This window comes from Vigna umbellata, chromosome 6 (assembly GCF_029865625.1).
Source record: "Vigna umbellata cultivar VRB3 chromosome 6, Vumbellata_1.0, whole genome shotgun sequence".
In the NCBI taxonomy this organism is placed as follows: Eukaryota; Viridiplantae; Streptophyta; class Magnoliopsida; order Fabales; family Fabaceae; genus Vigna; species Vigna umbellata.
The window spans coordinates 21,874,344-21,889,306 of NC_142170.1; the positions used below are offsets into that span (position 1 = coordinate 21,874,344).

General features: G+C 40.0%; 1 protein-coding gene across 1 annotated transcript; it reads right to left on the reverse strand.

Moving 5' to 3' along the window:
* Positions 1 to 327: 327 nt before the first annotated feature.
* On the reverse strand, positions 328 to 8,044 carry LOC148196978 (uncharacterized). The gene is given in 6 exon segments (XM_088093555.1): positions 328 to 483; positions 1,609 to 1,796; positions 1,872 to 3,000; positions 3,002 to 4,252; positions 4,538 to 4,903; positions 5,021 to 8,044. Coding segments are annotated over 6 exon segments (6,114 nt in total).
* Positions 8,045 to 14,963: the final 6,919 nt, after the last annotated feature.

A 14,963-nucleotide genomic window follows, 5' to 3' on the forward strand; every position in this document is an offset into this window, starting at 1 on the left:
TTTGTTGCCTCTACTATAGCCCCTTTTTGAGCTTTTTTTCTTATCCTTTTTACAACAATTTTCTCATTGATTTTTTGGATGTCCTTGATGTACCTTTTAGGTTGACGTTGATATGCGAATGATTCTTGTCTAGGGTGATGAAAAATGATTACGACTTATGGCTCAAAGTGAGTGCAATTGATTAAACTTCTTTTATCATTTGGATAAAGAAAACGGCCACACGTCATCCTGAAGCTTGCTTGACTTGCCTTCCACAACCTTAACCATGAGACGAAATTCTGTAGCGGTTGACACATCGACTTCATTTTTTATTTTCTTGTTCCCCGATCACGGATCATTGGGCACGGGTACCATGATGACAACTGCCCCAGTATTATATCCAGGACAATCCTTTGTTTTAAAGGGCAATGAAAAGGTGAGGGATTCACGCGATAAGAAAGCGGGTGCTTTAACGAGAAATGAACACAGGTTACCCCCGAAACCCTGAATCAGGAGAAGACTCCACATCTTTGCCACTTCCAGTTATTGTTTTTTCAAAACTTTATTTATTTGCTTGTTTTTTTTTTAACGTACTATGCCCTAGACAACTTCAACATGTGCATTTTTATTCTCTCCTTTTTTAGTCTTTCACGACATCCCTCAGGAACGAGCTTGTGCCAACTGAATATACCCACGATGCTTTTACTCATGTGTGCTTAATTATCATTGCCTTTATTTTCCCTTATTACCTAAAAGCTCAACGCGACATGCAATATTTCAAGAAGCGTGCGAACAAAAATTATGAATGAAACCATGCAGTATTTATTGAATGAAATAACACAGAGTACAACAAACTGTAAAGATCATGTCAGTATCCCTTAACAGCAATCCCCCATCACAGAATCATCATGCGTAAAACTTTTTGACCGCATCCGAATTAACCGGTAATGGTAACTCCTCTCCATCCATCCTTGTGAAATAGTTGTGCCCCCAAAGAATGCTTTCTTCACTACGAATGGCCTTCATAATTCGGGTCCACTTGCCTCTATGATCCTTTTGTACAGGCAAGATCTTCTTCAACACCAGCTCGCCTTCGTGGAACTCTCTTGGATGCACCCTTTTGTCAAATGCATTTTTCATTCTTCTTTGGTACAATTGCCCATGACACACTGCTGTTAACCTTTTTTCTTCAATGAGATTGAGCTTATCAAACTGAGCTTGAACCCACTCAGCTTCCTCTAGTTGGGTTTCCATTAACACTCGTAAGGACGGAATTTCCACCTCAAATGGAAGTACTGCTTCCATCCCATACACAAGCGAGAAAGGTGTTGCCCCGGTTGATGTTCGTACCGATGTGCGATATCCATGTAGAGCAAAAGGAAGCATTTCGTGCCAATCTTTATAGGTGACCACCATCTTTTGCACAATTTTCTTGATATTCTTATTGGCAGCCTCTACCGCCCCATTCATCTTTGGACGGTAAGGAGAAGAATTATGATGATGAATTTTGAATTCCTCACATAACTCCGCCATCATCTGGTTGTTTAGGTTAGTGGCATTATCAGTGATGATTCTGTTAGGGAGCCCGTATCTACAGATCAACTCCCTTTTTATGAATCTGGTCACCACCTTTCTAGTCACGTTGGCGTAAGAAGCAGCCTCCACCCATTTGGTGAAGTAATCAATTGCAACTAGTATGAAACGATGTCCATTTGACGCCTTCGGCTCTATAGCTCCAATGACATCTATCCCCCACATCGAAAATGGCCACGGTGCAGACAACACGCTTAGAGTCGTAGGTGGCACATTGATATTATCTGCATACTTCTGACATTTCTCACACTTTCTCACATGTGTGAAACAATCACTTTCCATGGTCAGCCAAAAATAACCGGCTCTCAATATCTTCCTGGCCATCGAGTGCCCATTCATGTGCGTGCCAAAGGTACCCTCGTGCACTTCTTTCAATATCAGCTCGGCCTCCTTTGCATCCACGCATCTGAGGAGGACCATGTCGTGATTTCTCTTGTATAAAATGTTCCCACTCAAGATAAAATTGCCAGCCAATCTCCTTAGCGACCTTTTATCGTTTTCAGATGCTTTCTCAGGGTATTCTCGGGTCTTAAGATAATGCTTGATATCAAAATACCAGGGTTTACCATCTAATTCCTCTTCGATGAAATGACAATATGCTGGCTCTGCATGACTCTCCATTTTAATCGTTGGTAATTTTGCATCTTGGCCAACTTCAAACATTGACGACAAGGTAGCCAAAGCGTCTGCTAATTGATTTTCCTCTCGCGGTATATGATTAAATGTGATGGAATCGAAATACTCCATTAATCCCCTGATGTAAGCCTGGTAGGGAATTAATTTTGCATCCCTAGTCTCCCATTCTCCCTTCAACTGGTGGATGACCAAAGCTGAATCTCCGTATACATCTAGAATTCTTGCCTTAGATTCGATTGCCGCTCGAATACCCATAGCACAAGCCTCATATTCTGCGATATTATTCGTACAATTAAAACACAACCTTGCCGTCATTGGTATGTACTGCTTCCCTGGAGAAACAAGCACTGCCCCTATTCCATGTCCCATCACATTCGAGGCTCCGTCGAATAATACCGTCCATGCTTTTTCGTCTCGGTCTTCTCCGTTCTCTTCGAGTAGAGCCATGATGTCTTCATCGGGAAATTCAGGTTGCATTGGTTGATAATCGCTAATGGGTTGATGAGCCAGGTATTTTGCTAGAGCACTACCCTTGACGGATTTCTGAGTAACATATACGATCTCATATTCTGACAATAGCATCTGCCACCGAGCTATCCTTCCAGTGAGAGCAGGCTTTTCAAAAATGAACTTGATAGGATCCATCTTGGATATCAACCAAGTAGAGTGACTCAACATGTATTGTCTTAAGCGATGAGCAGCCCATGCCAATGCACAACAAGTTCGCTCTAACGACGAATATCGTTGTTCGCAGTCTGTGAATTTCTTGCTTAAGTAGTATATTGCATGCTCTGTTTTTTCCAGCTTCATTATGTTGACCCAATACACAGCCCATTGACTTTTCCAATACAGTTAAATACAAAATGAGTGGTCTTCCTGGCTCGGGTGGACGCAACACAGGTGGGTCTTGCAAGTATTGTTTGATCTTTTCAAAAGCGGCCTGACAATCTTCGTTCCAAACCACAGCCTGATTCTTTCGTAGCAACTTGAACATTGGTTCACAGGTAGTGGTTAATTGGGAGATGAATCTAGCAATGTAGTTCAATCTACCCAAAAAACCGCGAACCTCCTTTTCCGTTCTAGGCGTAGGCATTTCTGATATTGTTCGCACTTTGTCAGGATCCACTTCTATCCCTTTTTGGCTAACCACAAAACCTAATAATTTCCCAGACTTCACTCCAAACGTGCATTTGGCGGGGTTTAACCTGAGTTTATATTTTCTCAATCTCTCAAATAATTTCTTCAAGTTGAGAATGTGCTCTTCTTCCGATTCAGACTTTGCGATCATGTCATCCACATAAACTTCGATCTCCTTGTGCATCATATCATGAAAAAGTGTCACCATCGCCCTTTGATAGGTTGCCCCAGCATTCTTGAGCCCAAAAGACATCACCTTATAACAAAAGGTTCCCCACAACGTCATAAAGGTCGTCTTTTCCATGTCCTCAGGCGCCATCTTGATCTGATTATACCCTGAGAAACCATCCATGAACGAAAATAGCGAGTACTTGGCCGTATTATCAACCAAAGTGTCGATGTGTGGTAACGGGAAGTTATCCTTCGGACTTGCACAATTCAAATCACGATAGTCAACGCATATTCGAACTTTACCATCTTTCTTAGGCACTGGTACAATGTTTGCTACCCATTGTGGGTATCTCGCCACAGGCAGAAATCCTGCGTCGAATTGTTTCTGTACCTCTTCCTTAATTTTCAATGACATTTCTGGTTTCATTCTTCTTAGTTTTTGCTTGACTGGAAGGTATTCCGGTTTAAGTGGGAGCTTGTGTTGCACAATATCGGTATCCAAACCTGGCATGTCATTGTAAGACCAAGCGAACACATCCTTAAACTCCTTCAATAGGGCTTGCAACCCTTCCCTCACTTCCTTTTTCATGCCAGTACCGATTTTTACTTCCTTTATCTCTTCTTCCTCTCCCAAGTTGAGTACTTCAACATCTTCCAGATGGGGTTTTATCTCTTTAGACTCTTGTTCTACTAATCTCAAGAGCTCTGGAGAGGGTTCCGGATCATCTTCATAATCATCTTCCGTATTATCGACAAGGTGCTCAAAATTAGGAATATTGACATTGTTATTTTCAAAAGTTTCATTGTCATATCTGCATTATTTAAATTTATGAAAAAAGAATAAATAAAAAAGGAAAAAAGATGACGAATGCGAAATGATGATAAAACACAAACAAACACGATTGATTATCACGCTGAGCACAAAAACTAAACGTCAACCCGTAAGTCATGAATCCTAAAGCCCCGGGTGAAGCTATAGGATTAATTAAAACTATTACATTTTATTCAAATTAAGCATCACGGGTAAACTCAGAGTTTCCCAATTGTCGAGTGGTGCATCTAGGGAGCAGGCCCGCACGAAACTTGAGCTTTCAGACCTATCTTCATCCTCCACGGCTGCTATATGGCCCGCGTTGATCCATCCAGCGCTACGAAAGCTCTCCCTGATGTTACAAATACGAGTCCTTTCCACCTTGGGTTTTCGCCTTTCTACATGAGCCAGACTACGTTCTCTCCTTTCTCCCATCAACCTTCTCTTGTCCTCTTTGGTGGGCTTGTACCCTAGACCATATCTGTTTCTATTCTCAACGACCTTTAGGGGGAAAGTTTGCCCCTGCCCATGCTTGCCTAAACCTCTACCAGGTATATACCCCTCTTTCAGCAAGACCTTGGCCATCATGATAGAAGCACGTGACAAATGCGGGTTTACTGGGAATGGCTCCACATAGGCATTTCCCACAATCTCCAATGACTAGAAAGCTGTTTCAAGAGCTTCCTCAGCCGCCTCAATATAACGCGTGGATGATGGTCTGCTCACAAGGAGGTTGTCCTCTCCTGATACTATCACCAGCTTATCTCCCATAACATATTTCAGCTTTTGGTGTAGTGTGGAAGGCACAACTCCTGCAAAATGGATCCACGGGCGACCCAACAAACAACTATAAGCCGGGAGGATATCCATAACTTGAAAGGTCACTTGAAAGACACAAGGACCGACTTGAACCGGCAATTCAACTTCTCCCATCACCACCCTCTTACTGCCGTCAAACGCCCTCACAATCATAGAGCTCGGCTTCATATGCATTCCATCACAGGGTAGCTTCTCCAATGTCGATTTTGGCATGACGTTCAGAGAGGAGCCATTGTCCACCAAGACACGCGCTATAACGTGATCTAAACATTTCACAAAGACATGAAGAGCCTTGTTATGCCCTCTCCCCTCAGTGGGTATCTCCTCATCAGTAAAGGTGAGGTAATTATTAGCGATGATGTTGCCAACAATGCCCTCAAACTTGTTCAACGAAATACCTTGCTCAACATGAGCCTCACTTAGTACCTTCATCAACAACTTTCTGTGAGAGGTAGAATGCATAAGCAATTCTAACAAGGAAATCCGAGCAGGCATGCGGTTCAACTGTTCCACCACCTTATAGTCACTCTGTTGAATGAATTTTAAAAATTCGCAAGCCTCTTCTTCGGATATTTCTTTTTTCTCCTCATTGTCAAGGGTTTCCTCTACTTGCACACCCTTTCCTTTTAAGACCTCCTTGGCTTTTGCGGCCATTGTTGTTTCATTATTATTGGTTCCCTCTCTTGTCACCATCGGTGACGTGAAGATTCGACCACTTCTCGTCATCTCACCTACGCCTGTTATGTTTTCAATGGTTGAAGCCGCGCCTTTTCCCTCATCTAGCACATGTGCTCCATACATCCAAGGAACAACCTTCTCGTTTTTGTAAGGAAAGGGAGACGGCGCCTGGATGACGACAGACGGCTTTTCTTCAGCCACTGGTGTAGGGGTGGTTCTAGTGAAATGGATCACCAACGGCTCAGGCAGAGTTACGTCGGAATCCCCACCAATCTGTGTAAACACTTCCCCCTCCTTATCCTTGTAGCCTACTTGCATCAAACCCCGATCCAGCAGGTCTTGCAGAACATATTCAAATTCACCACATTCCTCAATAGAGTGCCCATCATTCGGATGAAGCGCACACGTTACATCCTCGTCATAATCACCTTTTAAAAGGCCCACCTTTATCAGCGCCTTGAAGATAAACTTTCTGGAACTTCGGATTTCACCCGCATCTCTTATCAACTCATGTTTTTCATCCTCGATGGCATTCGTCGAGGCACTCCCATGCCCAGAAAGCGGGTTAGTCTCAATGTTGGGTTTATCTTCTTGAAACTTTAACCACCCAGAGTCGATTAGAGCCTGTACTTTGTGTTTAAAAGCCAGACACCTCTCAGTTGAGTGACCAATGCCTCCCCCATGATAACTACATTTGGCCTCTGCATCATAACCTCTGGGGTACGGAGGTTGCATGGGCTTCATTGGACAAATAGCAACCAAACCCCTTTTGACGAGATAGGGTAACAATTCTGTGTAAGTTGTAGGGATAGGGGTGAAATTAACAAACTGGTTCCTTCTTTGATAAGTGTTTTGGCCCGCATTCTGATTTGGACCCGCAATTGTCCCAGCCCTCCAAGTATCAGCTGAGGGCAATGGCGGTTGATAATACCCTTGTTGTTGTTGAGGCCTGGCTTGATGAGCAAACGCCGCGTTAGCTGCATAAGGGGGTTGACCCAGGTATGGTCGAAAACTGTGAGTGGGAGCCTGACCTCTCCACACAGGCATTGTCGATGCCGCATTCACATCCCCCTCCTTCTTCTTTCCTGAACTGAAACTGGGTTTTTTGTAATTTGCAGTTGCGGGTGGGCCGTATGCAATTTTCCCATTCTTAACCCCAATTTCTATCCTTTCTCCTATTATAATGATATCGGCGAAATTGGCAGAAACATTCCCGACCATGTGCTCGTAAAATGGCGGCTGGAGGGTGCTCACAAACATTGCTACCACCTCCTTATCATACAAAGGCGGCTCAACCTATGCAGCTAGCTCTCTCCACCGTTGGGCATACTCCTTGAAAGTTTCATTGTCCCTCTTTGACATATTTTGTAGCTGCAGTCGGTCCGGAGCGATATGCATGTTGTATATATATTGTTTTACAAAGGCGTCTGCTAGGTCTGCCCAGCAACGGATTCGAGACGGCTCAAGGTGGGTGTACCAGTTCAATGCTACCCCAGCCAAACTGTCTTGGAAAAAATGGATGAGTAGCTTATCATCGTAAGCGTACGCAGCCATCTTTCTACAGTACATGGTTAGATGGCTTTTCGGGCAGGTATTACCTTTGTATTTCTCGAACTCCGGCGCTTTAAATTTATGTTGTATCATCACCCCGGGAACCAAGCTCAGCCTCGCAACATCTCCAAACCCATAGTTTTCGACTCCTTCAATGGCCCTCAATCTCTCCTCCAGAATCTCTAGCCTACTCTTGGCCCCATCAGCACTACTAACTACCCCCTGCAACACGGTGTGTGGTATGACTTTGGCTGAAGAGCCCTCTCCGGTAACCATGTGGGGCGTTACAGTTACTCGCGTTCCTTCAATTGTGTTTGCCCCAGTCATCCCTGTACTCGCCATGGGAGTCGTCACCGAAACAGGTCCTTGAGTGCCTGTCGGTACTACATTAGCAGTTGGGGGAAGGGAGAACGAAGTCTGTTCTACTTCTGCGTACTCTCCTGTGGGAGGAGTGTAACCTGGAGGTAAACCATACATCGGGAAAGGGACCGATTGGCTTACAGCGTTGAACACCAGGGGATAATAGTGAGCATTCCCCTCAACTCGTGCAGATGAAGACTCCCTAGTAGTCTTTAGGGATTCGAGGGCTGCCAAGATCTGGCCAACCTGGTCTTTCAACAAACTAACATCAGCTTTGATGGATTCATGCGACTCCTCCCAACTGTCCATGACTCTTGAATTGGCTCGAGTCCTGTAGGGATGTCGTGGAAAATTGGCCGTTGTTTCCCTCACTTGTACTGCTTTATTATTTTAATCGAATTAAATTAGATGGGAATGATATGCTAAACAAAAAGAAAAATATGATGCATGCTAGTGACAGGTGGAAATCACAGGATCACGATAACATTACTAATGGAAATTAACACAAGTCGGTACCAAATAAACATCCCGCATCTTTCATTTAAAGGAAATCCAGTTCAATGCATTGCCTAAAGGCACAAAATACAACGATCTCATTTATACATCACTCCCTGAGCTCGAGTTCCACTGTGAGTCCTCAGGCGAGATTTCTTTCTTAACACGGCAGAGTCGGTCTGTTGTGTAGCACCAGATCTTGCATCAACTTCCATCTTGTATGAGATCAAGTGAATACCTGTGATTTCCCCTAAAACCAGCATGTTACCAAATGATGAATGAACATGATGCATGAAAATATAGTGAAGTAAAACAATATGACGAACAAAAAAATGCATGTATGGTATGAGAATGCAAAGTCATTATTTTTGAAAAAGAACAAACAGTGTGAGAGTTACAGGTATATACATTTCTCCCTTTGTGCCCTAATAGAGGTTCAACGCTTTGGAGTTCAAGGTCAAGTATATGCAATCTCACAAGGATGGTACCCTGAACCTAAAGATCAATGGTCACTAGAGCTATGACCCCCTTCATAGCATCTCCACAACAGTCGAGTAATCAACTAGGTGTGAAGACACAAATGAAGAAAACAAACTCTAGTTGGGGTTCTCATGATAGCCAAATAGGAAGTATGTCCCAAGTGGCACCGCTACACAACCCCTCTATTTCTAAGTTTCACTCAGACCCGGGCATAGGGTCCCACTCATGATATGCATAATGTGTGTGTGTGAAGGGAGAATGCAATGCAAACCCAAACCCTCACCTGCAAAACAACCAGAAAATTTCCCAGGCAGATATAAACATGTTTTCTACCCTAGGTTTCAATATAGAACAATCCAAGCAACTTATGCAATTATTCAAAATATCAAACATAGATAAAGAAAATGGGAAGGAAAACATAAAGCAAAACCACATCAGAATCGTGCATCTAATTAAATGGCTTGACTCTCTAAAAGTCCCCAGTGGAGTCGCCATCTGTCGCAACCGGAATCGCGACGGGACGACGATCCAAAAAAGAAAATGGGTTTTAGAAAAAGAGATTTTTAGTCGCCACCATAGTTTATTATGGAAAACTACAGAAAAACCATAAAATAATAAGACACGGTCAACGAAAACCATATTCTGGGTTCGGAAGTCGGTTACGCGTAGGGAAGGTGTTAGCACCCTACAACGCCTGCCCTAAGGCAATACCTTTAACTAAATGCACGAATATGATATGGTTTTCAAAATGTTTCACTATCCCCTAAAATAAAATACTAAATAAACAAAACATATTTTTTAGTTTTTTGGGCCCGACAAGGATTGACCTTGCTCCTACGTATTCTCATTCAAAATGAGAAATCAGGGTTACGTAGTTCTTTTTGAAACTGTTTGAGAAGTTTGTTTGGAAATTGTTTGAAAATTTGTTTTGAAATGATTTTGGATTTTTGGGAAGTGAACCTGACAAGGACTAGCCTTGCTCCTACGTATCTCCACTCTTGAGGGAGAATCAAGGATCACGTAGTTCTGGGTTTCAAAAGATTGTTCGTTGCTTGAAAAAGCAGATGTTTTTAATTTCCTAAAGATTTTATGCTTTTTTTTTAATATTTTCGAGAAAAGAAGGAAAAGAGCACTAGGTCGACACGGACGGTCACACGAGCACTCATACCATTATTTAAATTTATGTAAATAGGAGAGAAAGGTATCGAACACTAGGACGATGCGGATGATCTCACGAGTGTTCGACCTTTAAAACATATTTCTGTAAATCTATTTAAGAAAGAAGAAAAGGTTTTTAGCACAAGGACGACGCGAGCGGTCACACGTGTGCTTAACCCTCAAAATGTATTTTTTGTAATTTTATTTTAAAAAAAGAAGAAAAGGTTTTTAGCACAAGGACGACGCGAGGGTCACACGTGTGCTTAACCTTTAAAACGTATTTTTTGTAAATTTTATATAAGGAAGAAGGGAAGGTTTCTAGCACAAGGACGACGCGAGCGGTCTCACGTGTGCTTAACCTTTAAAGCGTATTTTTGTAAATTCTTTTATTTAAGCTATAAATATTGTATTATTAAACATATATTTTAGAATAAGTAGATATCTAGAATAAATAGATAAAATAAAAATAAAATAAAATAAAATAAGACAATAAAAATTAAATTAAAATAAAATAAATAAAAAAATAAAAATAAAATAAATAAATAAAAAATAAAATAAAATAGAAAAACAAATGAAATAAGATAAACAAAATAAATGAAATAAAAAAAAAACAAATAAGTAAATAAAAATAAGGTTTAATCCTTTACTACATCCCTATTTATGTACGAATGTCTCAATTGGGTCCTCGTTTTTTAAAGTGTATCAAAATGGTCCTTAATTTTGAAAATTCATATCAATTGAGTCCTTTCCGTTAAGTTGGCTGGACGGCGTTAAAAAAAATTGATGAGTGAGATGCTAAGATGACGAACGAACGCTCGTCCACCAGTGAACGAACGCTCGTCCACCACTGAACGAACGCTCGTCGACCTCTTACCGCTGGACGACCGTTCGTTCCACACTGAGGGGAGAAAACTACTCACGCACTCACCGCTGAGCGGTACTTTACCGCTGAGCGGCACACTTATGGGCTTGGACCTAGATTTTTTGTAATTTTAGAATAGTATATAAGCTTTAGGACGTCCTAGGGTTTGTATCTTTGGCAAAGACGAAGCAAACACTCTCTCTTCCACCCCTTTGAAGGAGGATCTTGGATGCTCAGGCTACCTCTTCACCTTTCTAGGGTTTTATCCTTCATTCTTTCATTATTGTTCATCTAGGTTCACCATGAATATGGTGAACTAAACCTTGTATGTTTGTTGGGGAATCAATGCAATCTTTTGAAGCTCTCATATATGGAATTTGTGCTTGCATCTTAATCTAAGATTTATGCTTTCTTTCATCATTAGTTAGGGTTTTTCCTCTTTGCTTAATGCTTGCTTTGTTTAACTCATTCAATGCATGATTATTGATTTTGTCGATATGGGAACGTACGGGGAAGTCTAGATCCGGGGAATCTCTCCCAATATTATATTGGTTGTCGTTAAGCTCCTGCACTTGATGAACTAATTATTAGGAATGCTAGGAATTGTATGAACTCGTAATTAGGGAGAAGCCTTCTTGAAAGGTACTTTAGAGAGTGGCATTAACAATGATGATTTGAATGTTGAATTCCTAAAATATATGAGAGTGGATAAGATGAAATTGACCCCCAACAACATATTCATATATATTTCATTGAAAGTGCTTGTCTTTTGCTTTTGCCATTGATCAAAACCTCATGCATACATGTTTATTTTCTGTTTTGCATATTAAACTTCAATTATTTCGTTCTTAAGTCTTAGCTAATCAACAAACCACATAACTAAACTAGGCTGTGAGTCCTTTGGGAGAACGATACTTGGTCTTACCAAGTTTATTACTTGAACGATTCGGTCATACTTGCCGATTGTAAAACAAGTTTGTGACATCATATTTTGGTGATCATAAATTTGTCCATCAATATGCTGAATTGGTGATTGTTGTGGTAAGTAAATTTTGTTCATTCCTAAGTGATTTCATTTGTAAAATGAGAAAATCCTAAACCCTTTTGTTCTTTGGTATTTCGGCACAAAATGGGGTTTGGTTTGGTTGGTGTGTTGTGGACTACTTTGGTGCATTGTTACGACATTGAGTGAACATTAAGAGGCATGTTAAGGTATGTTTATGAAATTTTTAAGGACTATAACATATAATTTATATTATTAATTATATATATGTTTTATATGGTTTTCTCCGGTTGAATTTGTGTGATATAGGACTGCAAAGTATTTGAAGGGTAAGATAAGTGGAGGAAGCTTTTGGAATTCAAAAAGGAAAGCACCACAAAAGGGCAAGTAGTTATTATGTTTTGTTTAATGAGTAAATAGCTATTCTATTTAGTTTAATGGTTTTGATGTGATTACCATTTACATTGTTAATTGAGAAGCCATAAGTTGCTTTGGTGATTGCAGCTTTGTCGCAACTGGGATAGCGACGGGATGACGAGCCGAAAAACAAACGGGATTAAGAAAAGATTTTGGAGTCGCCACCATAAGTTATTATGGAAAAACTATGGAAAACCAAAAAATAAGACATGGTCTGCGAAAAGTAGATTTTAGGTTCGGGAATCGGTTACGAGTAAGGAAGATATTAGCACTCTACTGCGTCTGCCTAAAAGCAGTACCTTTAATTAAATGTATAAAGTTGACGTGGTTTTGATAAATGTTTAATTTTCCCTTAAAAAAATAAAGAAACTATTAAGAAACAAAAATAGTTTTTTTTTTTGTTTTATGAACCCGACAAGGATTGACCTTGCTCCTACGTATATCCATTTAAGATGGACAATCAGGGATCGCGTAGCTCTTTATGTAGAAAAAGGTTTGTGAGTTTGTTTTAAAAATTATTATAGATTGATTTATATTTTTGAAAAGCGAACCCAACAAAGATTTGGTTTAACAAGATTGACATTTTTTTTGTTTTAAAGATCTCATATTTTTTATTATTTAAGAATGGTGGGAAAAAGAAAGAAACTGGCCATAAGCCGACACATACTTATAAAAAAATTTATGATTTAAAAAAAATATTATTTGTGTGTAGGAAAAATAATACCTTTAGGAAAAACTTCAGAGTACAATAAAAAGGGAAAAAACATAATGGTGTAGAGGTGACATACCTCTTTAGCTTTCAATACTCTTGTATTTCTTCTTTGGTGATTGCCGTTGACAGAACCTTACAGGTGAGAACCTATTTTTCTTTATATTGTCTTTCTTTCTTTTTATTATTTTTGCCTCTTTCTCCTTCTCTCTATTCTTTCGTCCCCTTCTTTCTATGACAGAGTGCGTATTTAAATACACACACTGTAATATTATGGCAATCTTGCCTTAATTGTGAATTAAATGACAATAAAACAAAATAGGGAAAGAAATAGTCTTGGTTTCCAGAAAAACATTAAATAATACTCAAAACATTGATTATCAATATTGTCAGAAAATTTGTCCATTTTAAAAAAAATCATATTTCCTCTTTAAAAGCAATTGACGCAGCAAATTATATTAATATATATTTTAATTACTGTTTATAATTATTAGCATAATATTGATTCAAATAATTACCATATTAAACTAACATTTCAAAAATATTGTATCCGGTATTATAGTTATTATTTATCCCTTTTTACCCACCATTAATTATTATTCTCTTATTCTTTATTTTTAATTATTTACTTACCCGGACGAAATTGGGTGTTGACAGCTGCCCTCTTTATTTGGATTTTGCTAGATAACATGAACCTTAGAGTTTTTGTGTTATCATAGTAAAAGCTAAATAAAGATAAACACTAATTTCGTTTGGGTCTAAAGAAAAGGAAAGAGATTACCTCGAAGCGTACCTGGTAGAGAATGTAGCAACCTTATGGACTTTGTAGCCGTGACACCCATGGAGGGTGTGTCATACCCTATGAACTTTGCTGGAGAGGTGTATGAACCTCGTGAATACTTGATGCTGAGGCGCACAAACCTCATAAAACTTGATGGGGGAGACACACAAACCTCATATAATTTTGTTTTTGGGTGCCAGGATGAAAACTAGGCTTTGGTGCCAGGGTGAAAACTAGGCTTAGGTGCCAGGATAAAAACTGGGCTTAGGTGCTAGGATGAAAACTGGGCTTTGGTGCCAGGATGAAAACTGGGCTTAGGTGCTAGGATGAAAATTGGGCTTAGGTGCCAAGATGAAAACTAGGCTTTGGTGCCAAGATGAAAACTGGGCTTTGACAATCTCGAAACAAATATATTTTTTTCTTTTGTTCTTTTTTTTTTGAAAATTCTAAATTTTGTCATTGATGTATTTTCCTTGAACTGTATTCTATCGAATTCACGAATTCCTGTTGAATGTTGGCGATGCATGGTGTGCCATGCTTTTCCTATGATGATGCCTGTACTATGATGAATGCATGAATGTATAGGTGAAAATTCATGTGAGACCCAAATACTTTCCGTTTTGTTTTAATTCCACGACATCCTTTAAGAATACACTCGCACCCAGTGAATCTGCCTGTGATGCTTATTATTTTCGGGAGGCATTTTGAAAGTTAAGAATGACCTTATGAAAGAGATGAAAAAAGATTTATTGAATAAAACAATATAGTATTGTCAATTCCACTTTAAAAGCATTCCCTATCATGGAATCATTAGAATTTTTTTTACTGCGCCAGAATTAACTGGCAAAGGCAACCCTCTCCATCCATTCTGGTGAGAATAAGTGCACCACCACCAAAAGTCTTCTTTACCACATACGGGCCTGCATAATTTGGAGTCCACTTGCCCCTGTGATCCTTTAGTATTGGCAAAATCTTTTTAAGGACCAATTCACCTTCTTGGAATTCCCTTTGCTGGTATAGTTGCCCATGGCATGTTGTGGTCAATCTTTTTTCTCAATGAGATTGAGTTGATCAAACCGGGTTTGAACTCAATCTGCTTCTTCTAACTGGTTTCCACTAACACTTGTAGGGATGGGATTTCTACCTCGAAGTGTAGTATTGCTTCTGTTCCATATACCAAAGAGAAAGGTGTTGCCCCAGTCGACATGCGTACCGATGTGTAGTAACCGAGTAAATCGAAGGTACAATCCTCTTGATATTTTTTATTAATGGCCTTGATTGCCCCATTCATTTTTGGGGGACGATGTGAAGTTTGATTGTTCA